Source organism: Cololabis saira, chromosome 9 (genome assembly GCF_033807715.1).
Source record: "Cololabis saira isolate AMF1-May2022 chromosome 9, fColSai1.1, whole genome shotgun sequence".
Taxonomy (NCBI): Eukaryota; Metazoa; Chordata; class Actinopteri; order Beloniformes; family Belonidae; genus Cololabis; species Cololabis saira.
In genome coordinates this window covers 31859250-31886950 of record NC_084595.1, presented here as the reverse complement: position 1 = coordinate 31886950, position 27701 = coordinate 31859250, and the positions used below count along the sequence as shown (strand labels likewise).

The window sequence follows — 27701 nt, the reverse complement described above, 5'->3', positions numbered from 1 at the left end:
CTCATCTCTATCCCATTCTATTCTACTATATTCTTTCCTGATTTCTTCATATCATTTTTTTCTGCTGCAGTTAATAGACTTATGCAAATTGATGAATAATCTTAAACTACAAATTTGTCTTGTTTATACTGAGAGAGATTGATGGAGTGTTGAAAACGGCAACTAACATTTTACTTTTTGTTTTGGTTGCGCTTGATTTGGACTGAATTACTGATGCTCAGAAACAGCACCCAACAGTTTCCTTAGATCTATATAAACACTTACTTCACTGTGCTACTCCAGTACTGATTGCTGAATTTCTGTTTTCCCTGCAGACTGCCAATGACTTCATGGTTATCTGTAATGTGGCAAAGATCTTGGAGCTTGTGGTGCCGCTAATGGAGCACCCCAGTGAAACCTTCCTCGCCACAATAGAGGAAGACCTCATGAAGCTCATCATCAAATACGGCATGACGGTCAGTGACAGTGGCTTTTTGATATTTTTGGGATATTTACTGAGTAATTAGTTTTCTTAAATTTGCGTTCCCGACTTTTTTCAGGTTGTCCAGCACTGTGTGAGCTGTCTTGGAGCTGTTGTAAACAAAGTCACACACAATTACAAGTTTGTGTGGGCTTGTTTCAACAAATTCTATGGTGAGATATACACTTAACAACTTGATACTGTTTTTGATGCGTCACCCTAATCGAGATGAGGAACATCTTCCTAAGTAGTATATTCCCATATCCCTTTACAAGTGTGGCTGTAGAGTTTGACCTAGACGTAAGTGGTACAAAAAGCAGGATTAAAAGAAACAAGACTTACTTCTTATCAAAGTTATAGTCTTATAGTCTTAAACCTTTATTTTTCCTCAGGTGCACTTAACAAGCTCAAGATTCAGCATCAGGAGGATCCTAACAGCACAACGTTGGTAGCAAACAAACCCTTTCTGCTGCGTTCACTCTTCACCGTGGGTGCCCTAGCCCGCCACTTTGATTTTGATCTGGAAGAGTTTAAGGGCACCAACAAGGTAATTTAAAGCGTGATTTACTCTCCTGCTTCATAACTATGCAGAGTTGCTATGAATAATAACTAAGCAGTACTAATAATTTATCCTTGTGCATTGTTTGTGTCATTCTGTATTTCACCATCAAATGTTAGTTGGCAGTGGAGGCCTTTGTGCAGCACTTTACTTTGCACTGTTGAGCTTTTCGTTTACTTTCTTCATGTACCTCAAGCATAGTGACTGAAAGCAGCAGCTATTGTGTCAGATGGTTCTGATTAATGTTGAACAAGAGTTGCTTAAACTGAAATCATATTTATCTATTCTGTTTGAAAATGGCAGAAAAGCAGTAGCCAGAAATGTGTAGAATGAAATGCACATTGCTACATATTAGGGATTTGGTTTACTTGCGCTATAGCAATGGTATTGATATGACCCAGTAGTATAAACTAGAAAAGGCTGCAGTTCTTTTTGAAAATGCAGGGTTGAATGCTGAGATGCTGAATGAGAGCTGAACTTTGCTGAACAAAAAGCTGAACTGATGAAAATCAAAGATTTTGCTAAAGTCAGGTAAAAAAAGTGAAAAAATGGCAAAACTGAGCTCCAAAATTTGAAAACTCTTGAGATAATAGAAGAAGAGGAGTTGAAAACAGCAAGAGGCACTGAAAAAAAGGAATATTTGCTAAAGAGAAGAAGATGGGTTTAAGACAAGAAGGCAAGCTGATGAGAACACAATGAAACTGACCTGAACTGACCTTAAAAGAGGAATATCAGCTGAAGAGGAGAATGAGAGCTGAAGAAAGAAGAATAACATTAACACAGGAAAATCTATTGAAAACAAGTAGATGAAGAGAGGAGGATGAGTTGAAGAATTTAACCAAAACTCTAGCAGAATGATCAAATTTAGCAGGTGGCTGAAAGCCACAAAGTGAGGCATTGGTAGTTGGAAGTTCAGTGAAATGGTTGGCATGTTTGAAGAAGGTGAGAACCCTTTTCAGTTGTTAAAGAACTTGAGATTCATCAAAATAAAGATTTAGAGGGGGAAGAAAGGAAGGAGAAGATGATTTAAAATGGAGCTAAGTAGAAAGAAGAAGAAGTGATGGTAGTTCTGGTTTTGTCTGAGGTAGTTCTGGTTCTGTTTGGGTCTGGTTTCGGTCCGGTTTTAGTCTGGTTTGAGATGGTTTTGTTTGATTGGTACTGGTTGTGTTCAAGGTGGTTCTGGTTCTGTTTGGGTTGGCTCTGATTGTATTCAGGGTGGTTCTGGTTCAGTCTGAGGTTGTCCTGTTTGTGTGTGGAATGTTTCTGCTTGCCCGAGGTGGTTCTGGTTCCATTTGCAGTGGTGCTGGTTCTGTCTGGGATGGTTCTGGTTATATTTGTGGTGTTGGACAGCAAAAGTTTCTCAAGGATGTCTGAATCCAATATAATTGCTGAATTGTGCATAAGATTTAAAAGTTAATATTTCAAAAACTACAAAACAATTTAAAAATCTGAATTAAATGGAAATAGTTTAACGTCTTATGACTTGTTGACAGCTGGAATGGTGTCTCTAGCTAAAGTATGTTGAAGTAGTAAGGTCTGAAAGAGGTGCAAGTTTTTCAAGGATTTGAAGATTTCCCCATTATAATTCAAAGGGCCTGAAGTTTTGGAAATCCTTTAATATATTTAAAAGGTCAATGATTTGAAGGACCTAAAGTCATTCCCTTCTATTCCTGAATGAGCTAAACATTATAAATAATAATAAAGAAAGATAAACAGGATCACAATAGGTTGAATGCTTTATAGCAGTGGTCCCCAACCCCCGGGCCGCGGCCCGGTACCGGGCCGTGGGTCATTTGGTACCGGGCCGCACAGAGAGAAAAAAAAAAAAAAAAAAATAATAATTTTTTAATTAAAAAATAATTTCTGTAGAATCCCCGACTGATGATGGATGACTCTCAAACTGATGGTTCACAATGTTTTTATTCCTTGGACGTAAATGCACTGCAAACACACCGTAAGGGCTATAAAGGAATAAAATAAAATAAAATAGTTAGTCTTTCTACATTCATATAAGTTTAACTTAAATACAGACCGACGCAGCTGCTCGCTCGGTTGGCAATAAAGCTACCACAATACATGATCGACCAAACTCAAGCTGGACATAAATACGGTATACAATTTGCACAAATCCTCATCAGCAGGTGCTTTTTGTGTCAGTTAGGCTCCACTTAAGCATTCCTGACACTAGTTTAGTCTTTCAGACACACTTTCTACTGCCGTTAAACTTTTACCATTAAAGTCTGAAGCGCCGGATGTTTACGAGGTCTCGGTGAGACGCCTTCAAAATAAAAGCACTAAATATCGGTCTACTGAATATATAACAATAAAATAAAAGCCTGGCTTTAAATAACGTTAATGAGAAAACAAACATAAAAACACATTTATAGAAACACTGATATTATAGGTAATTTACAATTTCCATTATTTCATTTTATTTCTTCAAAAATGATGTTTTTTTTTTATTATTATTATTATTATTATTATTATTATTACTACTACTATAGCGAAAATACCACAGTTTTTAATGCCGGTCATTTTATTTAGTTTTTATCAGCTACACCTTTAGATTGGGCCGTGAAAATATTGTCAGACATTAAACCGGTCCGCGGTACAGAAAAGGTTGGGGACCACTGCTTTATAGCATTCAACCAATTAGGCTTAAGAGTTGAAATATTTAAGTATAATTAGAAGACTTCTTTTGTGGATTTTGAAAGGAGGTAGATTTTTTTTTTTCCTCCGGAGAAGATAAGTTATTACATTTCAATACTTGTGCATCATCTCATATCTCTTTTTTTTGTGCAGGTTGTTATCAAGGAGAAAGTTCTTGAACTGCTGCTATACTTTACTAAACATGAGGATGAGGAGGTCAAAACCAAAGCAATCATTGGCTTAGGTAAGAAGACTACAAACGTGTGACGAGTTCTGCAGCTTTGTTTTTGGGTTGTCCTTAACACAGAGTATGTAAAGGTTAAAACATAGTTGCTGAGTGGGCAGAACAATAAATCTTAACAACATTTGTATGTTGCTGATCTAGAGAGACATGTTGCAAACTATAGACATAAGTCTAGCTAAAGGAAGCTTCTTTTTTTTTAAAGATTTGTATTGTTCCATATTTTATATGAAAGGTGTCTGCGTTGTTTACTTCTGTACATGTAAAAGCCTAATTCTTTTTCCTCAGGTTTCCTTGTGATCATGCATCCCAGCCAGATGTTTGTACCTGATGTGAAGAACTTGTACAATGGCATTCTGGCTGACAGGTCCTCCTCAATCAACCTCAAAATCCAGATCCTCAAAAACCTGCAGACATACCTTCAAGAAGAAGACACACGAATGCAGGAAGCAGACCGAGAATGTAAGTAAAGCGGGTGTTGCTCTTGCAGTAAAACAGCATTTTTGTTCTTAGTACCACGTTGCAAGCACAAATCTGCAGTGATTGATGAAATGCTTATTTGTAATATTTGCCCGCTGAGTTGGTGCACTAAGACTGTTGTGCTGCGTTAGTTGGATATTAAAATATATTGTAACAAAGGGATAGTAATCCTCTTCTATTTTGTCTATTTGCAGGGAAGAAACTGTCCAAGCAGGAGGATCTGAAGGAGATGGGAGACATTTCTTCAGGGATGAGCAGCTCCATTATGCAGCTTTATCTAAAACAGGTGTTGGAGGCGTTCTTCCACTCCCAGTCCAGCGTACGGCACTTCGCTCTCAACGTTATCGCTCTCACACTTAACCAGGGTCTCATCCATCCTGTACAGGTAAGAGGAGGAACTCCCAATGAATTTTAGTCTATGTATAATTATAATATGATATATAATTCAATATATGCACTTTATTTCTTTTATTCCGTCTTTGCAGTGTGTACCCTACCTCATTGCCATGGGAACAGACCCAGAGCCCAGCATGAGGAACAAAGCTGACACGCAGCTGGTGGAGATTGACAAAAAGTACACCGGATTCATTCATGTGAGTGGATTGTCATGGTTGTGAATTTTTTAAATTACAGCTTAATGAACAGAAATGTAGCTTGATAAGTATATTCAGTTCAAATGTTTCCCCCCAACAGCATCCGTGAGGCTCAGATAATGGTGTACCTCATTGTAGGCAATTACTCTACCTCTCGGGGCCATTTGAGCAATAACAGATTAGTGCATTTCAAATGCTTAACAATGATTTTTATATAGTTTTATTTTATTTTTGTTAATATGGAATGTAACTTTTATAGTGCTGGAAAAAAAATATGAAATATGAATTATAATTCTTTTTATTTCTATTTCTGGGCAAATTCCCATGAAGGCCGTTGTCTGAAATGATTAATATGTAAAACTTTTGTATTATCTAATGTCACAGATGAAGGCAGTTGCTGGGATGAAGATGTCATACAGTTTGCAGCAGGCCATCCATTCATCTCGCAAAACCATAATAAGAGGCTTCAGACATGACGAGACGCACTCAGCTCTCTGTGCCCATCTATACTCTATGATCCGGTCAAACAGGCAGCACCGGAGGGCGTTTCTCATCTCTCTGCTGAACCTCTTTGATGACAGTGCTGTGAGTGAACCTGCATTTACCTTTACTCCTCTCAGCTTTGCATGATGTAAATTGATATTTCCTGATACTCCACATGCCAAGTCGAAATTGAACTTCTTAATAATTTTCTGTTTGTGTATCATTATTATATATTAATTAATTATATATAATTTACATCTCAGTGATGATGCTAAATATTGTTATTTATTAATTTTAAGATATAAATGAACACTGTGGGTTTCAAATCATAGCTTCTCTTTCAAATTTAACAAGAGCAATCTATTTTCCCCCACATATCTTAATGTGTAAAGTTTTATTGCATAAGTAATATCAATACAATTTGAGTTTGAACCAGGCACTGACTTTTGTTCATCCTCCTCCCTTATTTTTGACCTGCAGAAAACCGAAGTAAACATGCTGCTATTTATCGCAGACGACTTGGCTTGCTTTCCATACCAGAGCCAAGAAGAGCCTCTGTTCATCATGCACCACATAGACATCACGCTGTCTGTTTCAGGCAGCAACCTTTTGCAAACCTTTAAAGAGGTAGGATAGCGTGTCACTTCTAAGAAACGGCTTCCAACTGTCAGCTTTAAGCTGGTTGTGTGCCTTTCACCTTACTGGGGTTAAAGGAAATCTTAAAGAAACATGTGATTTTTAGTTTTGATGCTTTTTCTATTTTTACTTTCTCAACTCTGTCACTTGTTTGCTTTTCTTTTTTCCCCATTCCTCCTTCTGCCTCGTTTCTTCCCTCATTACTTTCTGCATTCCAGCTCTGTGACCAAACATCGTCGTGTAGCCATCATTAACCATCTTTGTTGATTTGCAACGTAGTGCTGTGAACCGATACACATTTGTTGTGAAAGAGAAATGACATGACTCCAAAATTACTTGTGGTTTTTGCCTTTAGTAGTGACTGGAGACCACAGAAGCTACACAATGTATTTTAAAAATAGTAAGATATTTCTTCAAATGAAATTAAAACTGATATTTCAACTAATTTTAAAATGAACAGCATACAGAACTCAGTATAGGGAAAATATACAGCCATCAATGCAAGTATAAGTTATTGTTGTTTTTTTTTTTTTCAATGTATTCTCTTCCATGCAGCTTCTTCTGAAGGAGCCAAAGCGTAAGGAGAAGAAGTCAAAAAAGGACTGGGGACATGCATCTGATGGGGAGGACAAAGTGGAAAAAATGAACTGCGATTTTCCCAGAAGTGATGAGGGAGAAAACGGCAGCAGCGAAGACGAACAAAACGATGACGGCGGTGTGGTGAGGCGGCCAAAGAAGACCAGAAGACGTGCTGCAAACTCTGAAAGCTCAGAATCTGAATCTGATTTTGAAGATTTGGATGTGGAGGACGTGGACAAAGTCATGTCGCTCCTCCCTGATAATCCCACTGGTCTCATGGACTTCGCCAATGCTGTTCAGGGCATCCTGCTCTTGCTGGTGCTGAAACAGCACCTGAAGAATCTATATGGATTCTCTGACAGGTGAGATCTCCCTAACTCAATGTTATGGACTGATAAATGTGCCAAACAAACTAAATGAAAAAAAGAGAAACTGTATGATAAGATGTGGAAAAATAGACAAAATATTACAAGAGAAGGCATTATTTATTTTTACCTTTTATTTTTTTTATAATCTATTAATATTCAAATTAATAGCTTTACAAATTCCTTTCACATCTGTACTTTTTTTAAACATATTTTCAGTAGAACTATCTTATAAGAAAGGACAAAAAATAATTTATTTGAAATAAAAATGTATTTAACGTGTTGAAAAATTGAACAAATGTAAAAATGATAATTTAACATGTTAGTTTTTTTATTTATTTCTGTTGCTGATTTTTTTTTGTTTTGTGGCAGTCCTATCAATCTATGCTATACGGGTTTTATATACATTTGCATTATATTAATTTGACCAATATAGAGTTGAGCAGTTTATTCTATAACTTTGTAAATATTTTTTTTTTTGTTCTCCAACAGTAAAATTCAGAAGTATTCACCAACCGAGTCAGCCAAGGTGTACGATAAGGCAGTGAACAGAAAAAACAATGTTCACTTCAACCCTCGACAAACTATGGATTTCATCTCCAACAACATTGCTCGTGCCACACTGACAGAGGATGTAAAAAGACGGATAGTTAAACAGTACCTCGATGTAAGTAAGACAAGCTTAGTCAGACAAAACAATTATTGTAAGACAAAACACTCATTTGGAACCTTGCTTTTTTTTAATGCCCCTAGTTCAAGGTTCTGATGGAACATCTGGATCCAGATGAGGAGGATGAGGAAGGAGAAGCATCTGCCAGTGCAAACATCAGAAACAAAGCCATAAACGCTCTACTGGGAAGCTCTGGCACCATTTCAGGACCCAGTCCACGCAACCAGGCGGGGCCAGAGACAGATGATGACGATAGTGAGACTGACGATAGGACCCCAGGGGTAAGATGAATAGTCATACACTATCTATGAAAAGCATTTTTGAAGAATGTGAAGGAAACTAATGCACCTTTTTTTTTTTTTTTTTATAATAATCTCTTCTCCAAAGTCTTCACGAAGGTCAAGGCGAGTGGGTGACCCATCGGATCCCGGCCGTATGAGTGAGACAGTGGACGCAATGGATGTGATCGCCCTCTGGTGCCCCAAATACAAAGACCGACCGCAAATAGCTCGAGTCACCCAGAAGACGTCAAGTGGATTCAGCATCCACTGGATGGCAGGTTCTTACTCTGGACCCTGGGCAGAGGCCAAGAAACGTGATGGCCGCAAAACGGTGCCTTGGGTGGACACTATTAAAGAGTCGGACATCATTTGTAAGAAGATTGCCTTGACCAGCAACCACAAACTGAGCAACAAAGTAGTACAGACTTTACGCTCGCTATATGCAGCACGGGAAGGAGGGGCCAGCTAATGGCTCCTTTTATTTTTATTTTTATGTTTTTTGTTTTGTTTTGTTTTGGAGGGGAGTGGGGGGTGGTCTCCTTATTCCATTTCTACTTTATTGAAATCCTCTTCCTTGCTCCTGCTTCTCCTCCTCAACCTGCCACCTCCAACAGCCAAACTTCACTGGATTCCTACCATGCCCTTCTCCTTCCTCATTTTTGTAAGAGAACATAAAAGGGCAAGAATATTTGACACTACATACTTTTACATGGGTTATTCTTGCAAAAATGACACAAAACACAAGACTTATATTAGAGGGACTTCTCATGTTTTGTTCGTGTACATGTTAAGAGGATTGAATCCTGAAGGCATTAAAGGAATAATTCACCCAAATTATCCCTTAAAAGGCTATCAGTTAAGAAATCTGGAGGAAATGTTTTGTCAACATTGTTGTGGGAGCTCCTTCGCTGTTGTGCAGCAGATTCTAGTCGCTCATTTTTACTCCCACTGTATAATAGTTTAACACAACAAAAAAACTAAAATGTTTATATCTCTGAATACAAAAAAGCTGTAAAAAAAAAAAAAAAAGAATAAAACCTTAAGTGAATGTTGGAAATTAGTCTTTTTGATGTTCTTATTAAAGTGTTTTTGGAGTTTATTATACTACTTGCACCCTGATGGTTTTTCCTTTTAGCTTTTAGATATTTGAAAAAAAGGAAGAAAAATTAAAAAAAAATAATAATAAAAAATAAATTTTTATTTTTGTTCACGTTTATTTGTCCATGCTGTACAATGGCAGAGTCATCTGAATATAATTTATTCTATTTCAAACTACGCATGCAGTATATGTGGCCTATCGGAGGAGGATATTTTGTAAATGTAGATTTTGTTGTATTAGGTCACCCTAGTAATAAGCAGAAAAGGGATTCATACCCTTTTTGGTGGAACAAATACTGCAATAAATTTTCTACTTCTCTTTGTCACTTGTGTGCTCACAGTGTTAATCTGAAGCTCTCATTTTACAAATGCAAAAAGAGCCTTTGATACCACAACAGATGATCATGTGAAAGATATAGCCAACAAATGATAAACATGAGTACAAAAATGAGTGATCATATGCCTATCTAATTCTAACAATGTTTAATTTTTTTAATTTTGAAAAATGTATATAGACTATAAACCTTGTTTAATAATTTAAAGATAGATGTGGTAATCTGATTGAAAATACATTACTTTGCCAAAACTGGTATTCAATTTATATATTTTCTGGATGTTCACATTTTTTTTTTTTATGCCTATAGCTTTTTAGATCATTCCCTTACACATGGAAGGGAACAGACGTACACAATTACTATAACTTTACCCCAAGGGGTAGGGAACCCTGGTCCTAGAGAGCCGTAGTCCTACGTGTTTTAGATGTTTCCCTGCTTTTTCACACCCTGATACAAAGAAGTGTGTTATTAACACACTTGTGCACATTGATATATACACGTAGATGCCTCACTGAGTGCTGAGTCAACGCCATCTTCGATGTGGCAAAAAGTGGACTCATTCATGTTCTTCCTGGAATTGTACCAACCGTGTGTGTGTTATGTTCATAAATGTGCCCTGTATAGGTGTGTGTGTGTGTGTGTGTGTGTGTGTGTGTGTGTGTGTGTGTGTGTGTGTGTGTGTGTGTGTGTGTGTGTGTGTGTGTGTGTTTTCATACGTTCAAATTCTTAATGTTCATCAATGTCAATATAAAAACAATTAATCAGAATCAATTGTATTATATGTAAATAGTTGTGCTCTTTATTCAGAAAACCCCAAAACAATTATAATACATTAAAAAGTTAGAAATGTTGTCTTTTTGATGATGTATAATTTTTATTATACATCATAGTACAAGATCCACAGCAACGGTACATTACATTAGTGAGATGAAAAAAAATATACTGTGGTTTAATGAATGAATATTAATGAACGTGCGTGTGATACAAGTGGCTGTGTCATCAACAGAATTGTGCAGACCTTGGTGACAAGCTAATTAGGAATATTAATTAGAATCAGGTGTGATGATGAAGGGAAACATAAAACATGCAGGACTGTGCCTCGAGGACCAGGGTTGGGAAACACTGGCCTCCCCCACAGAAGCAACGCTCATGTCTGTGATGCTGTGATCCCGTTGACAAGAGAAAGCGAAGTGTTTTGAGCCTCGGCGCTCGCCGTACTGCGTTTTGGCGGGTTTGTTTAAACCGACCAGACTGTCAGTTTGGTTCGTAAACATTAGCTGCATCAACTCTGCGGAATATGGAGCGGTATGTGTAAACCTCTCCTAAAAAGCACTTATACTTGTTAAGCACCTTTTGAATAATTTTCAGCAAACTAGTGATTTTATTCTGCAAATTGTTGTTAAATGTTGCCGGCGCTTTGTTTTTATTGTGTACTGGCGCTAGTGTCCGTTTATTTCGGGAAAGTCGGCCAGCATTGCTGCTGCATTGCTTTTTTTTTTCTTTTGGTAACAAGTAGTTAAACCTCAACACTTTGGTTATGTTGAGCTGTTTATTATTTAAAGTATTTGTTCACTTGGAGTTCACAGTAGCCGCAGTGCTAATGAGTTATGCCTGATTTATGGTTCCGCGTTAAGTCTACGGCGTAGCCCACGGCGTAGGGTACGCGTTGGTGTAACGCAGAACCAAAAATCACCCTGTAGCTGAGCTGCTTTTATACGTGTAGCCATCGTTATTGTGGTATTAACTGCTTTTATGTCATATATGTAACAAAGCCATGAGTGGAATGACATGTCCAAACGGTGTGTGTTGTTGTGTTTGGTGTGATCCAGCGGGAGGCTGAGCCGGGCTGCGGTCAGCAGACAGTCGGACCTGCCCATGCGAGTGCAGGACAGTAACAGGACCAGCATGGTGTACACCACTCCCCAGAGGTGATGGACTCACTACACAGATATTAACACATCACGGGTGGACAAAAACAAACTTAATCTTTGAAGCCGTATGATTGCTTTGATTTATTTTATATTTGTACATGTAAAAAAAAACCACTTCATGAGAAGTTTAAGAAAACAAAGAATTTCATCCTTTTAACACTTGCTATCTTAATTTACATGTGCCAAAAAAAGGAGTAGGAAGAAGTGTAAACTTATTTAGTCCTAGCCCATTCACTGATCATTTAACCTGTATTTATAAATACTCACACTGCTAAATAACATTATTATTATATACTGTAATTATGTAATTATACTCACACACACATACTTATACATACATACACATAGTTGAATTATTATATATATTTACACTATACTGTCTCTATTAACTGTATCTGCTCTATATCTATGTATCTACATCTACTTACACACACAATCACATACATACATACATACATACGTACACACACACACACACACACACATATATATATATATATATATATATATATATATATATATATATATATCTCTATCACATTTGCTGCCCATTTCTGTACATAAATATACACAAATCTACCCATTCCCCCAATAGTGCTATCTGCAGGCCCCTAAAAGCTGCTAAACCCCTTCCTCTTTGTACCTTGTGAAAATCATATTTTTATATTTGTTTTTAAACTGGTTAATGTTTGGGCATTGTTTTAATTCTGAATCCATTCTGTTCCATAGTTTAACTCCACTGACTGATCTCTTCATAGTTGTTCGTGTTCTACGAGTCTGAAAATTTAGAGTACCCCTTTAAATTCTAAATTTTAAGACTCGTAGAACACGAACAACTATGAAAAGATTTTCTATATCAGTCAGTGGAGTTAAACTATTGGCATTTTGTAATTGCTAACCACGCCCTCATAACGTACTTTGTGAGTATTTTTCTTAAGAGTGTACATCACATACTTAAACTATGAAGTAGTCCTAATAATGAATGGGACATTGATACTTTAGCCCTGTTTTTGACAAAGCGTTATTGGTGGATTGGATTTTGTGTAATAGCAACAGAAGCTTGTGCCCAATGCAACTTGGTAGAGGGTTGTCATTAATTTGTTTACAATATGCCTTTTTTTTTTTTTTCTTTTTGCAGTAAACATTCCTTTGGAAAGCTCAACGTGCCGAAACCGCCCTCTGTGACCTCCGAGAGGCGGACCAGCTTCTTTGGTGCTCGGTATGTGATGAATATTTCTGAAATACAAGGCAGCAAGGTATTACCCCTGCAGAATCTTAACACTGAAAAATATATGCTGCATAGTGTACATTCATAAAATGACTCTTGCATGGGGGGCAGTGATGATGTAACATCTTATCCTTTGGATATGTTCATTGCATCTTTTTTAAAGCCTTAATTTCATTATTTATTTCTGTGTAACAGTTAATTATCAAAAATGTTGCAAAACATGGTAGGAAAGAGAGGACACAAAAATTTGCAGAGCTGATCACTGAACTTAGGTGAAAATGTATCTAATTTATTGCAAATTACAAGCAGTGTTACAATGCTATTCTGTTAATCACATTTTCTTACAGTGCAAAAACCAAAATAAAAAAAAAAGTGACATTAACCTTTTCATGTTTTGTAATATTGACAGCAGGACTAGCGGGGCCAGCATGCCTCGTAACAGCACCATGTCAGGGTTTGGAGGAACTGAAAAGATCAAAGATGCCAGACCTCTGCATGACAAATCATTTGTTCAGCAGTGTATAAGACAGTTGCATGAGGTAAGACATTTTTCTTTTTTTGAGTAATGTAACTGTATATACATAAAAAGAAAAAGCTTGTTTGTTTACCGGTTTGGGCCTTGATGCTCTTTTACAAACTGCAGTATAAATGTAATTATTGTGAACTTTGAAGCAGGTAAGTTTTCATTATATTCTTCTACTGATGTCTCATTGTGAGGGACACTGTAAAGCTTCATCTTCATTATAACTCACACTATTCACACTTTTAAAAAACAAGTCTGTATGCATTTTGTATAGTTTATTTTCTGTATATTTCTTTAGTTCTTGTCGGAGCAGGGTTACCCAGGCACTTTGTCATCCAAGACTCTTCAGTCACCTTCAACAAAGGAGTTTGTAAAGATGTTTGAGTTCATTTATCGCCAGCTTGATCCAACCTTTGAGATGCCAAACTCCAAAGTAGAGGAAGAAGTTCCAGCTATGCTAAAGGCAATAAGGTAAGAAGTCTGGATTTTAGTGTTAACAGGTATTATGTGTATTTTATTACCTGTTTGATTCTAGAAACCATGCATATTTTGATTATAAATAAACTTTTGGAACCTTAACTATGCCCATTAGCTGACAATCAAAGATCACTCATGTTTAAGAGTATGTAAATTGTGTACAAAAATGCATTTGGAATTTTCTTTTTTTCCAGTGCACACAAAGAAAAAGTGTAAAAGAATTAGGAAATAAAAGTTCTAACGAATGTAATGAAGATCTTGAAGCCTTTACAGTTTCTTACTAAATGTATTTATTTCTCTCAATGTTTCTTGTTAAAGGTATCCATTTGTTCTCTCCAAATGTTCAATGTATTCTGTTGGAGCGCCTCATACCTGGCCCCAGGCCCTGGGTGCTCTCATGTGGCTAATTGATAATGTAAAGGTAAGAAGCAGATGCAATATCACTGGACCGTTACATTCAGAAATCTGATTGCTGGAGTGTGACTTCTGACTATTTCCCTTATTTTATGTTTCAGATCTACTGGAGTTTGAATAAGCAGGAGCTGCTGTTCAGTGATTTCTGTGAGGAAAGCGACAACATTGAGGAAGGTGTTGAGTATAACAAGGTACTCGTTTTACATACGTTTTATGCTTCCTCAACAAAGTGTCTGCTCTGCACCTTCTATTAGAGCATCTCAGTGTTTAATTTCTAGTGATTTGATCAGGTGAATAGCCTGGTGTCTGTAGTCCTGCACCAAATTGATCTTATCTCTAAGGGTTGACGGTGTTCAGCTTAAACAAGCCCCTCCTAAAATCCAGTCATCTCCTATAAATGTTGAAGATGAAGTGATTGTTCTCACACAATGTCACAAAGGAATCCATCTGTTGTCTGTACTCAGCCTTCGGTCTTAACTTAACTGGCACACCCCACAACTTTTGAACCACTAGAGTATTTCTGGAGATGATAGGACACTGACTTTTAGTGAAAGTCTGGCATGCACAGAGTGGAGAGATATGATGTACCCTGCGGGGGCGGGCGGTATGCTAAGACTTACCGTATATGATGTGGGATATTATGGCAGCTTGTCTGTAGTTGTTGTGGGCAAGTGGACTGGACTGGTTGTACGATATACATGACTGTTGTTAAAAAGATCATGTTACAGTAAATGTTGTCAGAGAAACCTTTTTCACTTTTTTTCTTTAATGTTTTACCCTTTTCACTTTTTTTGTAATGTTTTTCCTTTTATCAATGACTATTTATTTTTTTGTTATTGTGCAGCTCTTTCTGGACTACACAGCTGGATCATACTCAAAGTTCATGCAGGGGGAAGATTCCTTTGAGGATGAAGATGAAACATTTCTCACCAAACTAAGTAAGGACAACCAAATTAATTTTCTTTATTAGTAAAAAAAAATGTATATAGACGTGGTCATGCTTTTTCATGTTTTAAATTCTTAACATATTTTTAATAAATAAAATCAATGTTTTAAGGAAAGAAAAAAAAATCTTTAAAAAAACCCCCCCAACAAATCAAGTAAAAATATTTTGTTTTCTCCATAGAGAAACTTTACAACGTTGATGAAGCGTTGCTGGCCTCGATGGAAGAAAAACACCAAATACTCAGTTCAGAGGTTGAACGTCTGGAGAAAGAGAGTCATACAGTAAGACTTTTATGGTGACGCCTTTGCTAGTGCACGATGATATCTCAACATTAGAATATTATTAGAAAGAAAACATGAGTTTACTAAAACCTAATTATTTCTCTCCTCAAAAATATTGCACAAAATTCAAGGTAATTAATTGATTTGAAGGTCCAAAGAGTTTAAGGATTTTTACAGTAGCGTTGTCTGACTTTGGGCTTTTCATAGGCCCCATGATGATATTTTTGTGTTTCTGTCTCTTCCTGGCTAGGACCGCCTAATGACCAAGAGGATGGAAAAGGTGAAATTGCAGGCAGACTTAAAAAAACTCCAGAGCTATCGCAGCAGCTTGGAGACTTTTAAAGCCAATCTGGAGAATAAGGCCTCTGAACTGGCAGATGAATTGGAGACCACCGGTAAATATAAGCCATACATTGTTAGTGGAGATGGGGACTAAGAGGGGATCACCATAGCGTCTTCATAGCTCCATCACTGTGTGAAAGTGGCTATTGGCTCTTATACAGTTGTACATTAATCTACGTTTTCTCTTCACTTTTCAGTCGGTCATCTGGAATCTCTGAAACATGAGAGTGATGAACTGCAACAGCTCCTGAAGAACCAGAAGTTTACTCCAGCTGACGTTGAGAGGATCAACAGAGAGAAGAGGGAACTCCAGCAGACCATCGCCCGTCTCAGCAAGTCTCTGGAGGATGCTGAGCAGCACAAGTGGAATGAGGAGATTGCTCTGGCCAAAGTGAAAGAGAAGGTACTGGATGCACATTTTGTATGTACACTATGTCAAAAAAAACTTGGTTTTGAACTTAAATGACTGTATCAAATCTTTCTCATCTGGTCGCACATATTTGACCTGTGCTTTTCTCTCACTTCATTATTTATTTATTTCCTCTTGTCACTTTTAAAAATGTCTTCTGTGTGTTGTGTCCCACAATTTCAGGCAGAGCTGAAGGTGGCAGAATACCACAAGCTGGCACGTAAACTGAAGATGATACCGCAGTCTGCAGAAAACGCCTGTGGCCACGATTTTGAAATAAGGCCATTTGAATGTGGATCCGGCAGCATGGTTCAGCATAAAACACAGACACAGGTACCGCCAGCTAATCGTCCACTTTACACAATCGTTTGTCACAAGAACATAAATGATTTTTGTTAATTATCTTCAGCTCAGACGAGCTTACACCTCCTTGGTATTTTCATAATTTGCTGAGGGTAACATTTGTGATTAAATTATATGTAGATGTTAATTTTATCCACACTAAATTTGTTTTGTGTTTATTGTGGTTAACAGAAGTTTTATGCATTCTTGTGTTGCAGATTCTTCTGAGAAAACTTATCAGTGACGTGGAGGAGGAAAACAGTCGTTTAGCCAACTCGAAGCTCAGCCTAGACGAGTCTTGTGAGCAGGTGACAAAACCTTTATATCGCTGTATTTTGTTTGATAGCAGTATTTCCAGATATGTTTTGCTTTTTCTGCAGTTTTATATTCATTGTCTTTATTTCTTTTAGGTAAATTCGAACATCATGGATAAGTCCAACGATCTGAAGCAACTTCGAGAGCAGATCCGGAAGCTGGATGAACACCTGGACGGTGGCATGCAGGTATAGTTGACAAACAAAAAGCAAATGAAATATTACTTTGTACATGTATCTCTTCTTACAGTATGCATGTGTCTTTCTAGGAGCTAGCCCGAGAGGAACAGGAATGGGCCGTAGAGGTGGATACAGCGGAAAACCACCTCAAACTTCTTGAGAAGAAAGTAAATTGCGGTTATGATGAGGCTGTGCAGCAACTAAAGGCAGCGCAGCAACAGTAAGCAACAACTATAGATTTACCAGCAGTATTTACTGTGCGTTTTAAGGATTTCTTGCACTGCTGGATATATATTGTCGCTTAAAAAAAAAAAAGACAAATGATGCTGGAAATACAGTTTTCATTCTATTCAATTTATTATCTGACTTTTGTCAGTGCCACGGATCGGATTGCTGATCGGATCAGCAGAAAAAAAAGATAAATAAACATAAGTTTTGTCTTTTCGTTAACACTTTTAAATGATTAAATTGTAATGTATAAAATCAAAGTGCAAAAGGCATAATATCTTCTTTTTGACATAATTAATGACAAACAACTTGTAGTGCAACTTAAAAAGACAAGTCAGCAACAAACAAGGATGTCTACATTGTCTGGGGAGAGTGTGGACCCCTTTGCAGTCACTGTCTGCACCTATAAACACACCGATAGCCTTTGATGGCGTTAGCTTGTTGGGATTGTGCAACATGGAGCGGCATAAACGCCATGGTGATGTACGGTTGTTGAGGAGCCTTCCTTTTTTACTCCCGTCAATGAAACACCAGTGTGATGTCTCTTCAAATGCGTGGCCATGCTTGATGTGATTCCACTGATGTGGCTTTCTTGTGCCACAGTGCCTACACACCGTCATGCTTTTATCCACCAACCTCTTTCCTTCATCATATTTGACAGGGAAGCCAAAATGCTCCCATACAGGGGATTTAAATGATGCGGGCCATACAAGCTGCGCCGTTCCTCCGCTCGCCATGACAACGCTGTGTGTAGACTGAACATGCGCAAACTTTTTTTTTTTCCCCATAAATCATCATGCTGAACCGAAAATATGGATCGAACGGATCAATTATGGTCCGTTGCACCACTACTTTTGTAGTGGGGCTTTGTGTGAGAGCGTTGTCATCAAGGTCTTATTGTCTGCTGTGTGTCACACAGCAGTTGTCTTGTAGGTTCAAATGTAAAAAAAAATTCTGGACCACCAAATCCCTGTTCCAGTCAATAATATCTTAAAAATATACTTTTTTTTTTTTTTAATGCGTCTGTTTTAGAAATCTACAACTGTTGATGATTGCAGTTCTTGATACTTCATACGGTGCTAATGTGATTGAAACAGTGTGGGGCAGTGTAGATTGTTGTTTAAGACTTGTCTCCTCATCTCAAGGTACCACCTTGTGCTGCAAGAGACCAACGAGGAGAGGCGAATTGTTGCCAACAACCTGGCGTCTGCTTTTACCACAGCTGCAAACCATTTAGCTGTTTCTGAGGTAAGGTTATCTTTTCCAGTCTAAATAAATACCCTTCTTTCAGCGCAATCATGTTATTAGAACGCTAACAGACTAATGCCCTGTGAAATAGATTTTAGAGGATAATTGTGGTAAAGCAGTATCTTCTCTCTTCCTCTCCACTCATGTCCTGTTATCCTTTTCCAACAGAAAGCCCAGGAGGATCTGCACGCCAGGGTGCAGCGCATCTGTTCAAAGGCAGTTGAAGAGGATGAATCGACCATACAGAAGATGCGGGAAATCCTGAAGTCCATGGCTCATAAAGATTCATAAAGTTCATTCAAAGATGAATCACAGGATGATTTGAAGGACAATGGAAGCACTTGGATTTCCACCTCTGCTTTTTGTTTTCCATTTTGGATAAAGTAATTTTAATTCTTAACCGGTCTCAGAAATATATCACTTATTTGTATGTATCTCAGATTGTTTATATTCACAATAACTAATTTTTACACACTCGTATTTCTATTTTTCATCTTATGAATATGTTTGTGTTCATCTTTTTTTCCCAGAATAAAGTTAAACGAAACGTGTAAATCTACTGATTTAATTGCATATTAAAAGAAAAATGGTCTGTATTATCTGTAAACTCTTTGATCATCATCAGTTCTTCCTTCGTGGCAGTGATGTCATATAGTAACCACTAGATGGTAGCATGCATTAACTGACTTGAAACCAATTTACTTGGTTGACTGAAACAAATCTTTTGTAGTGTAAATTATTGATACAATAGCAGTTTAATGATTACCAATAAATTCAAAAGTGAAGAGATGTTTTCTGCTTGTGTGGGTGTTTGGGATTCAACAGCGGCCCCTGTCTAGTTGGTCAAAAGTAAATGATATCTAGCTGTAGACAATGTTACCGCTGCACTACAGTCAGTCCAAGTCATTTATTTGTATTAGAAGAAATTGTTAAGTCTGAGGTACATTTTGCTTAGAAAAGAAATATGCATAGTTTCCATTTGTGGCAGTGTCATTTACAGTATGCTATTTTTCACAAAGCAAAAACCTTGACTACTCATTTAGTAAATTATGCCTTTTTTTTTTTTTTTGGAAGGATGAATGTTTTCTTAACTTCTGGGGGAAATGTCTACTGAAAAACTTTTCAGGCACGGATGGCAGTGACATGAACAGGAAGTGGTACAAACATGATATCCACCAGAGAGCCATTTTCTCCAATGAACTGCATACTTGGCCCTTCAAACCAGTCTTTTTCAATTTATACACTCAGATGCTCAGTTTCACATTGTTTCAATATTTTTCATTTTTATGAAGTTCAATAAATGGAGGATTATTTATACAGAGCTCAAGTGATCAGGCAACTGATTAGTCCTATTTTTAATACTGATAAAATTGACAAAAATTTTAAACTGGTGACAGAACATTCACACATTTAAACCATAATCTAGAAACTAATTGGTAAATGTACCAGTTATTAATTAAGAAAAATATAAAAAAAACTTGGGTGCAATCAACACAAAAACACACTGGACATAGAAGACTGAAGTGTCACCCTAAAACTTAAGATTCAGCATCATGTCAGTAGTAATGCACAAGACTTCAAAAAGTGAGTGTGCAAGGACGGATGAGGTGACTGAGGGGATACACAAAGAGGGGGAATGAAAATGTGATGGATAACTTCCACTACCAGCAGAAAACTGTGCGTCAAAGACAGAGCTGGGTGGAGAGAGGAGGGACTGTGCCATAGTTAAAGGACAAGAAGAAGGGTGGTACTGTATGCTAACAGCTACAAGACTTCGATGAACTAAGCTGGCCAAAGTGTTTACGACATCCCACATGGACAGGTGGCAACCATAAAAGCCATTTAAGAAGTCCTGTCTTTGCATGTGGGAATAAGTTAATGTCATGATTTGTGTACAGTACTCCACACATGTGGAATTTGAGCTACTTTTCTTGTTACCCTTCCTTGCCTGTGGTCCTCTGTTTGGGTCACTGAATTCATGCTTCATGAATTCTGTATACACTGCATGTCCCTGCTCTCATGCAGGTGAAGTCAGTGTGACCAGGCTGCGGGCAGAAGCTTAACTCTTTCAGGGGCTTTGGGCCCTCTTGTACACCATGTAAGGAGGAGGACATAAGCAGTAACTCAGGTTATCTCGGTCTGTGCTCTGTATCCAGAGACTGACAAAGAGTAGCTCTGAGGTGTAAATGTGCAGTTTATGAGTTAGACTCACCCAAACACGGCTGGAATAATCTGCTCTACAGATGTGAAAACAGTGAGCAGAGAGATAAAAGAGAATAATAAGCTCTAGTGTACTTTCTGTCTCACTGTTCCCTGTCAGAGAACCACTGTTTACATTAAATCTGTCCTCCTTGAAACCTACGTTTGGACTAACTCTGGCATTTTCATTTTTTGTTCCAGCAACTAATTGTCTCCAGATTCAGAAGACGGTTCGACTTTTGCTAAAGATCTGTGGCAAACACGCACAGAAATGACAGAGCTGCTCTAACAGGATTCAAACTAACAAAAAAAAAAACAACTTTATACCATCTGCAGCACAGTCTAATAACAAAAATCCTTATGCAAGTAATTTGGTTTCTTTTACTGGCTGTCAAATATTCTTTGTCAGACTTAAATGTTTTTTAGGGCTGTCAATCACCACATTAACTGAATTTATAGAAAGCAATAATTTTTTTATGAGGTTGGTCAGCTGACGGAGCTGCAGCCACAGCTAACTTTGACTGACATACGGTGGGCGGGCTACCGTCGACAAAAGCCCCACGCTGTTTGAGAAAGATGTAGCTCTTCTCCCTATGCCTACCATTAGCCATAACTAGGCGGTTGCCTAGGGGCCTAGGGCCCTCCAATTCCGGTCCTCGTGGGCCGGTGTCCTGCATGTTTTAGATGTTTTGTTGCTTCAGCACGCCGTGATAAAAATGACTGTCATTATCAGATTTGTGCAGACCTTGATGACGTGCTGATGTCGATTAATTAGAATAATGTGTTAAAGCAGAGAAACATCTGAAACGTGCAGGAACCCAGCCCACAAGGATGGGAATTGAAGACCAGGGGTTTACCTCCCCATGTTCCTGAGGGGCCCTCATACACTTATGGTTAATAGTTATTACTTATTTGCGCATATTTGTTGTATTTATGATTAAAATTATCTTGCTAAAATGTATCAAATTATGTGTGTGTCAGGGACCCCACTTCAGTGTCCACTACATTGGATCAGTCCATCTTACTGCACATATGCAGAACGGATCCAAGAAAACGGTGGCAAAACAAAAACAAACGGTGCGAGTACCATAATCGAGAAGAGAAAACACAACACAAAGATGAAAAGAAGCTACCCCAGCAGTGCTGAAAAGAGCAGGAAGAAAAAACATTAACGTCGATTACTATCGTTATCTAATGAAATCAGTGGGCAGCAGTGGCTCAGGAAGTGGAGCGGTCGTCCGATAATCAATGGTTTGGCGAATCCTGCTCTCTCTCTTTGTAGTGTCCTGGGGCAAAAAATCATTTAATTTTATGTATGTGATCCATCCTAAGTATTATATCAGAGAACCTGCTAGTAAAAAATAAATGTGTATATTTGTATGCTGTTACCTGTTGCTTTGTTTGTTTTTTCATTTCAGAGGGCCCCATGCCTGCCTGCGTTTGTCTTGGGCCCCAAATTTCTTAAATCCGCCACTGGTGATGGCTGCCACCGGCACAATATGGTTGTACTATTAAAACCCCACCCGTGATTGCGGGCTGTTGCCCGTCTTGGGAAGGGAAACCAAAAAAAACAAAACAACCGGAACCAACGCCTGCAACCCAATTCTAAAAGACTGCTTCACAAATTATCTAGAAGAAATTCAGCATGGCAACCACCATCCTCTCCCAGCACCGCTACCAGCCAGAATCCAGGATAAAATAAAAAGTTAAAAAATAAAAAAAAACCAGGCAAAAACAGCAATGGCAACTCTGTTGATAGATATTTAAAAATAAAATAAGTCAACTTCAGGCAAAATATGGGAGATTTAATCTATATTGATAGGGTTTTACCTTAAGGGGCCAAAACTCAGCCCTTCCCATACACGCTGCACCTGGTTTCTGATCCTGTTCAATATATTAAAAAACCATACCATTAAACTAAAGGATTAAAACACTGACATTAAATATGAGTAGCTTCTTTGTCGTTTAACCAATGCCTCGATGGCAGAAAAAGAGCCATAAAAACACTCCTACGGTCCGTGCCACAGGAGCCGACGACTGCCAAGCTACTTTTAGATGTTCTGGGGCCTCATTTATAAAGCTCGCTTGTGCACAAAACAGGGCTTGAAAGATGCGCAAGCCACCTTCTACGCAAAGGTTGGGATTTAAAAAGAAAAAACTAACCGAAAAATGTGTGTATCTCTACGCCAACCCTGACCCTCGCGCACGAAAAGTCTGAAGATATGGGGAACTGGCGACGCAGGCGGTGAGGTGGTGAAATGAAGCCATATTCATGTCATACTTTTAATGTCATCACATATCAGACTTGTAATATAATAGCGCTGATCGTGTCCCTCTGTGTTTGAAGCACAGCGTCAGTCAGGACTCTGGTGCTGCTGCTGCTGCAGCTGCAGCCGCGGTGCAGGACACGCCGGGAACCTCCTCTTCACCCACCGCTTCCAACTGTAGAGTGACTAAGGACAGAACAAATGAGTGTCGGGCCACTCTACGGAGCTCCTAAAGGGACTCAGATTTTTTTTTTTTTTATATATAATGAGTTTTACGTGCGCGCGTAAGCCTAAATTATGGTTCCGTGTTAAAACGACGCAGAGCCTACGCCGTAGGGTACGCGGCGACGCGCACCTACGCCGTAGGCTCTGCGTTGGTGTAATGCGGAACCATAAATCAGCCTTAAAGGTTTCACGCGCGCATTATATATATAAAAAAATCTGTGTCCCTTTAGGTGCTGCCACTCACTCACTTTATTTTATACTATTTATATACTTTTTCTACTTTTACTGTGACCACCAAATAATGTGGTTTTCCTGTCCTCCACCTCATCCACAACATCTCGATCTCAGTCTCAGTGAAATTTAGTGGCACGGTTGCGACACGTCTCATTCATCCTGATGCGCAGCAGAAACAGGCTGCAGGAAGCCGCTGCGCATGCTCAGCAGGCTCAGTCATATGCAAATACAGTCATGAACTACTTTGCATTGCCCATTTATGGTATGAAGTGGGCGTGTAGAGGGCGGGATATGAGGCAAATTCACCTGCGCAACCTTCCAGCTGGACTGTGATTTACAAAGCGAACATTGCGTGCAAGTCTGCGTGCACACGGTTTTATAAATCCTTTTAGTATGAATCCTACACACCGTTTTATAAATGAGGCCCCTGGTGACTAACCATTTGCCTAATTGCAAATTGGCTACCAGGAGTTAGTGGCTGTTGCAAGCCGTGGAGAACCAACTCTGCCACTAGACCTGCCGGTCACACCAACTTTGACAGCCCAAGTTTTTTTTTGAAGATGGTTTGTATATCTCATAAGATTTACAACAGGAGAATATTTGTAGTTAGTTTTTGGTATTTTATTCTTTTATTCTCAACTGTGTACAAGCGTACTATCTGTACAATGTACTTTCATCTTCTTCACAAACGGTAGCTGGTTAAATCTCCTGAAGAACAGTTGGACAAATTAAGCAGGCCTTTACTTAAATTAAGTGTGAACTGAAGTAGCACCAAAGTATCTCCTCCCGTCATCACAGGTGTTTCATGACGACTCAACCTGCACGTGAGACGCCATGCTTCCTTCTCGCTCCGCTCCGCTCCTATGGATGACAGTGGGCTGTGTTGACAATATGACAGCTTCCTGTGTGGTTTCATCGCATGTTGACAGTTTGCTGAGTGCTGGGCCTCAGTGTGAAGTGCCACAATCAGGGCAGCTTTTGTCAAATAATGGATCCAGTGAGTGACTAGTTTCCATGCAGCGGGTTTTTCCATCTCAGCTTGCCTTGCTCATATGTCATCTGTAACACGTGAAACATGACAGTTTTTTTGTCACAATAATTTGTCCACAGAAGCCAGGATCCACCACAGCGAAAAAAAAGGAGTTTCCCATGTCATTCAAAGGCTATCAGAAATATAAAGGACATCACTATGAAATACATCTAGAAACTCTTTACTGAGCAACTAACAGAATTCCTTCAAGTGATACTGAACTCAGGAAGGATTTACTCACGTTAGTGGCACACAGCCTGCAGATATCCAAATGCAATACAGAACGACACAAAAAAACTGCATCTGGTATGAAATGGAGTTTGGATTAGTCTTGTTTTCCTGCTCTCATTTTACTGTTGTTGTATTTTGTATTTTGCTGGTTTGTTTGGATTCCTGTTTTATTTTGAAAGTGTTTCCCTTCATCGACTTCCTTTGTTGCTTTGCCTGGTCTTGATTACCTCCACCTGCTCCTAATCAGCCTCGAGCGTTTCCACATGTGTTTACACAGCCCGTCTCATCTTTAGCTACTAATTCTGTTGTAGTATTAGTAATCGTGCTTCTTGTCATGATCCTAGTTTAGGAGGGAGTTTTGCTTTGGCTTTTCTATTGTGGTAGAGTTTTTGGTTTCATAAAATATCTTCCTTTTAAATAAAATATATATGATTCCTGCCTCCAGGAGGATATCTTAAACCAAGTTCAACAAAGTCAGACTCTCTTTAGGAGAAGTTGGCAAAAAAAATACAAAAGCAGGAATCAGAGATAATTGAGATTACAGCTGTGATGATAGAGCCACATTCATTACATAGAAATATTGGCTTTCGACACAACAGGACTAGCCCATGTATCTTGCTTCGTGGTATTCTCAGGAGGGTGTACCACAAATCTGGGGTTATTTACACACACACAGGAAAGTAATTGCAAAAGAATAAATCACAATACGTATATAAATAAGCCAATAGGAAGTCATCACTTCACAATCTTTTTCTTCAACCCGCTTACCAGGCGCTATGTTTTTATAAGACCCTCAGTCCATTCCTGTACCTCAAAGGTTAAAGCCTTTACAGAAGTACACATTTTATTTCCTGTCCTACTGATGTCAGTTGAAAACGCACCCACTTCACATGGATTTGCAAACACTCTCCACCATATGGCACAACTTAAGTGAATCAGTGGATAAATAAACATACTATGCAATTTCTCTATTTTCCTTCTACTTGAAGTGAAGAGTAGCTTCCAAACATGCAACAATTAAACATCAGCATGTGTGTGTGTGTGTCTCTGTGTGTGTGCATGACATGTATCCTGGCTAAATGTTTTAATACTCACACGCAGATTATTGTTGGATGTAGAATTTTGTCTGAACTGGATGGTGTTTGTGTGGAAACTGCAGAATGAGCGAGCATGAGATATCAGATTTCCATGGGTTTGTGTGTGTGTGTGTGTCTCTCTCAGGCTGGGTTAGGGTTATAATGGCACTACTAGAGGTCCTGAGAAGGCCAGTTCAGATGATGAAAGGTTATAGAGAGGTTATACCGGCGCTGTGAGTCACAGGTTTAAACTGGTGGCTCTCTGTGAGTCATTTTCTGGTTTAGTCGGATCCATTTCAGGGTCTATTCACCTCAGTGGAGGAACAGATGTCAGTCAGGCTACAATAAGGATACTAAACTGTGCAGGTATTTTGGGATCTTACACATCAGGTTTGGATTTGATGAGGGGTTAATAACTGGTCCAGTGGTCTTTAATTAGATCTAGATAAATATGTGTGCCACGTGACATTCCACTGACAGGCAATCTTGAGTAATTTTCTTGAGGGACAAAGATAAAGAAACATTTATGCAGTGCTGGAGGAATGATAGTTTATGTGGCTTGTAGCCTGTATTATTTTAGCATGTACAAGGCTCTGTGAAGTGTGATTGAGCTTTTCTTTCCATTTGGTTTGGAACATGTTTAATTTATTTATTTTTGACAAATGAAAAGAAAGTTATAAATTCTCAAAAGTGTGAATGCATTTGTTATTAATCCTCAGAGGTCCCAGAATAAGACACTGATTAACTTAAACTGGACTTATATTTTCACAGTAATTGATCCCAGTTTGACCAGTGAGTCACTTTGCTAGTCTGGAGAAGTAGATTGGTTACTCAACCTTCTTGTATTAGCTTTCTGTTCCTATCCCTCAAAATATAGATTTATCAACCCATCGTTAAACTTCCTTATCTATTGAAATATTTGTTTCTTCTTATATGTGGGCATTTATATGGGTGTGTATGCATGCACATGTGGTGTGTATGAGTATGATGGTTTTCTAGAATGATGGTTATTGTAGGAGAGAGACAGCAGCAAAAAAATAAAAAATAAATGAATAAATAAGGAAAAATTATAAATAAATAATAATAAAAAAAAGGTTAAAAGGGGGAGTCAGTATTAACGCAGGAAGAAATGAGAGATAAAGGGATGAGGGAGGAGAGAAGTCCCAGGTCCCAGGGCGAGAACGCTCCAGACAGCAGAGCACAGTTAAATACATTCATTTGTTTGTGTTTTATTTTAGTTTTTTGTTACTTTTTCCCTTTTAATTTGGTATGTTTCCTACCAGTCAAGAGCCCGGACACACTCCCCCCATTGGCTTGAATGAGAAAGTGTGTCCAAACTCCAGACTGGCAATGCACATATTTTCACATTTTCCTCTTTTCCTTTTCTCAATTTTAAACCTCTTTCTGCCTCTCCTTCCTTTTAGCTGTCCCTCACTTTGGGCCGCCATCAGATCCCTCCCCTACGGGTTGGTTCACCTCTGGGCTGTAGAGCAGCTATCCAGGTTGGGGATGGGTCCGCTGACCTATTAACACATAGCCGTCCCAAACCAGTCCCATTCTCATTTTGAGAACATATACAGTGGCAGCCCTGTAATATAAGCTACGAGGTACTGAGCTCCAACAGATGTTACCACTTTTAGATTTGTAAGTTTCAGCAGAAGCTGGACATCAGAGTCAGATGCCTCTGCGGCCCCTGGTTGATACTTTGTATTGTCCTCCTCCTCAGAAACCTGCTCATCCATCTCACGATGCTTCTCTGTGTCCTCTGCCTCATCTCCAGAAAAAAAAATATGATCCAAAGCTTGGCTTATTGGAAATCTTTTTTCATTTTCTCATGCAGCAAATTGGAGATGTGTGCTCTGATAGTCACCAACTTTACACTGAGTTGGTCTGTACATGTGTTACATATCTGTACATGTCTGTCTGGATGCAAAATGTGAAAGGCCATCAAAACAAGAAGGGAAACTGGCTGTCAGTGGGCTGTTGGCTGACAGTGTAAGTGGACTGACGTGTGTTTAGGTTTTCGACTTTGAATGAGCACTAAACGATACATATATTTATATTTCTATACATAACTAATATGTAAATTATACTTTCATGTAATTGATATGTATCTATCTATCTTCAAGTTTTGTCAAACTCAGTAA

General features: G+C 38.5%; 2 protein-coding genes across 6 annotated transcripts in view; both read left to right on the top strand.

Annotated features, from left to right (window-relative positions):
* The window catches only part of nipbla (NIPBL cohesin loading factor a), a 43725-nt gene extending 34180 nt beyond the window's left edge, over positions 1–9545 (top strand). For all 4 annotated transcript variants that reach the window (XM_061729264.1, XM_061729265.1, XM_061729262.1 and 1 more), the window contains exons 37-49: positions 315–455; positions 540–633; positions 853–1007; positions 3822–3912; positions 4198–4371; positions 4584–4774; positions 4875–4982; positions 5367–5567; positions 5946–6092; positions 6657–7042; positions 7538–7712; positions 7799–7996; positions 8103–9545. In XM_061729264.1, the coding sequence (XP_061585248.1) occupies positions 315–455; positions 540–633; positions 853–1007; positions 3822–3912; positions 4198–4371; positions 4584–4774; positions 4875–4982; positions 5367–5567; positions 5946–6092; positions 6657–7042; positions 7538–7712; positions 7799–7996; positions 8103–8465 (2424 nt within the window). In that variant the 3' untranslated portion in view covers positions 8466–9545. The remainder of the gene's footprint in view (positions 1–314; positions 456–539; positions 634–852; positions 1008–3821; positions 3913–4197; positions 4372–4583; positions 4775–4874; positions 4983–5366; positions 5568–5945; positions 6093–6656; positions 7043–7537; positions 7713–7798; positions 7997–8102) is intronic.
* Positions 9546–10647: 1102 nt separating this feature from the next.
* On the top strand, positions 10648–19077 carry ndc80 (NDC80 kinetochore complex component). 2 transcript variants are annotated; one of them, XM_061730020.1, is made up of 17 exons: positions 10648–10734; positions 11259–11357; positions 12499–12579; positions 13001–13127; positions 13410–13582; positions 13907–14009; positions 14104–14193; positions 14847–14940; positions 15129–15229; positions 15480–15624; positions 15769–15974; positions 16164–16313; positions 16541–16630; positions 16733–16825; positions 16906–17036; positions 18190–18292; positions 18461–19077. In XM_061730020.1, the coding sequence occupies exons 1-17, from the start codon at positions 10727–10729 to the stop codon at positions 18581–18583; spliced, it is 1917 nt and encodes a 638-aa protein (XP_061586004.1). In that variant the 5' UTR covers positions 10648–10726; the 3' UTR covers positions 18584–19077. The 2 variants fall into 2 exon arrangements, with proteins under 2 accessions (XP_061586004.1, XP_061586003.1); XM_061730019.1 differs by having other exon boundaries at positions 12998–13127.
* The last annotated feature ends 8624 nt before the right edge of the window (positions 19078–27701 follow it).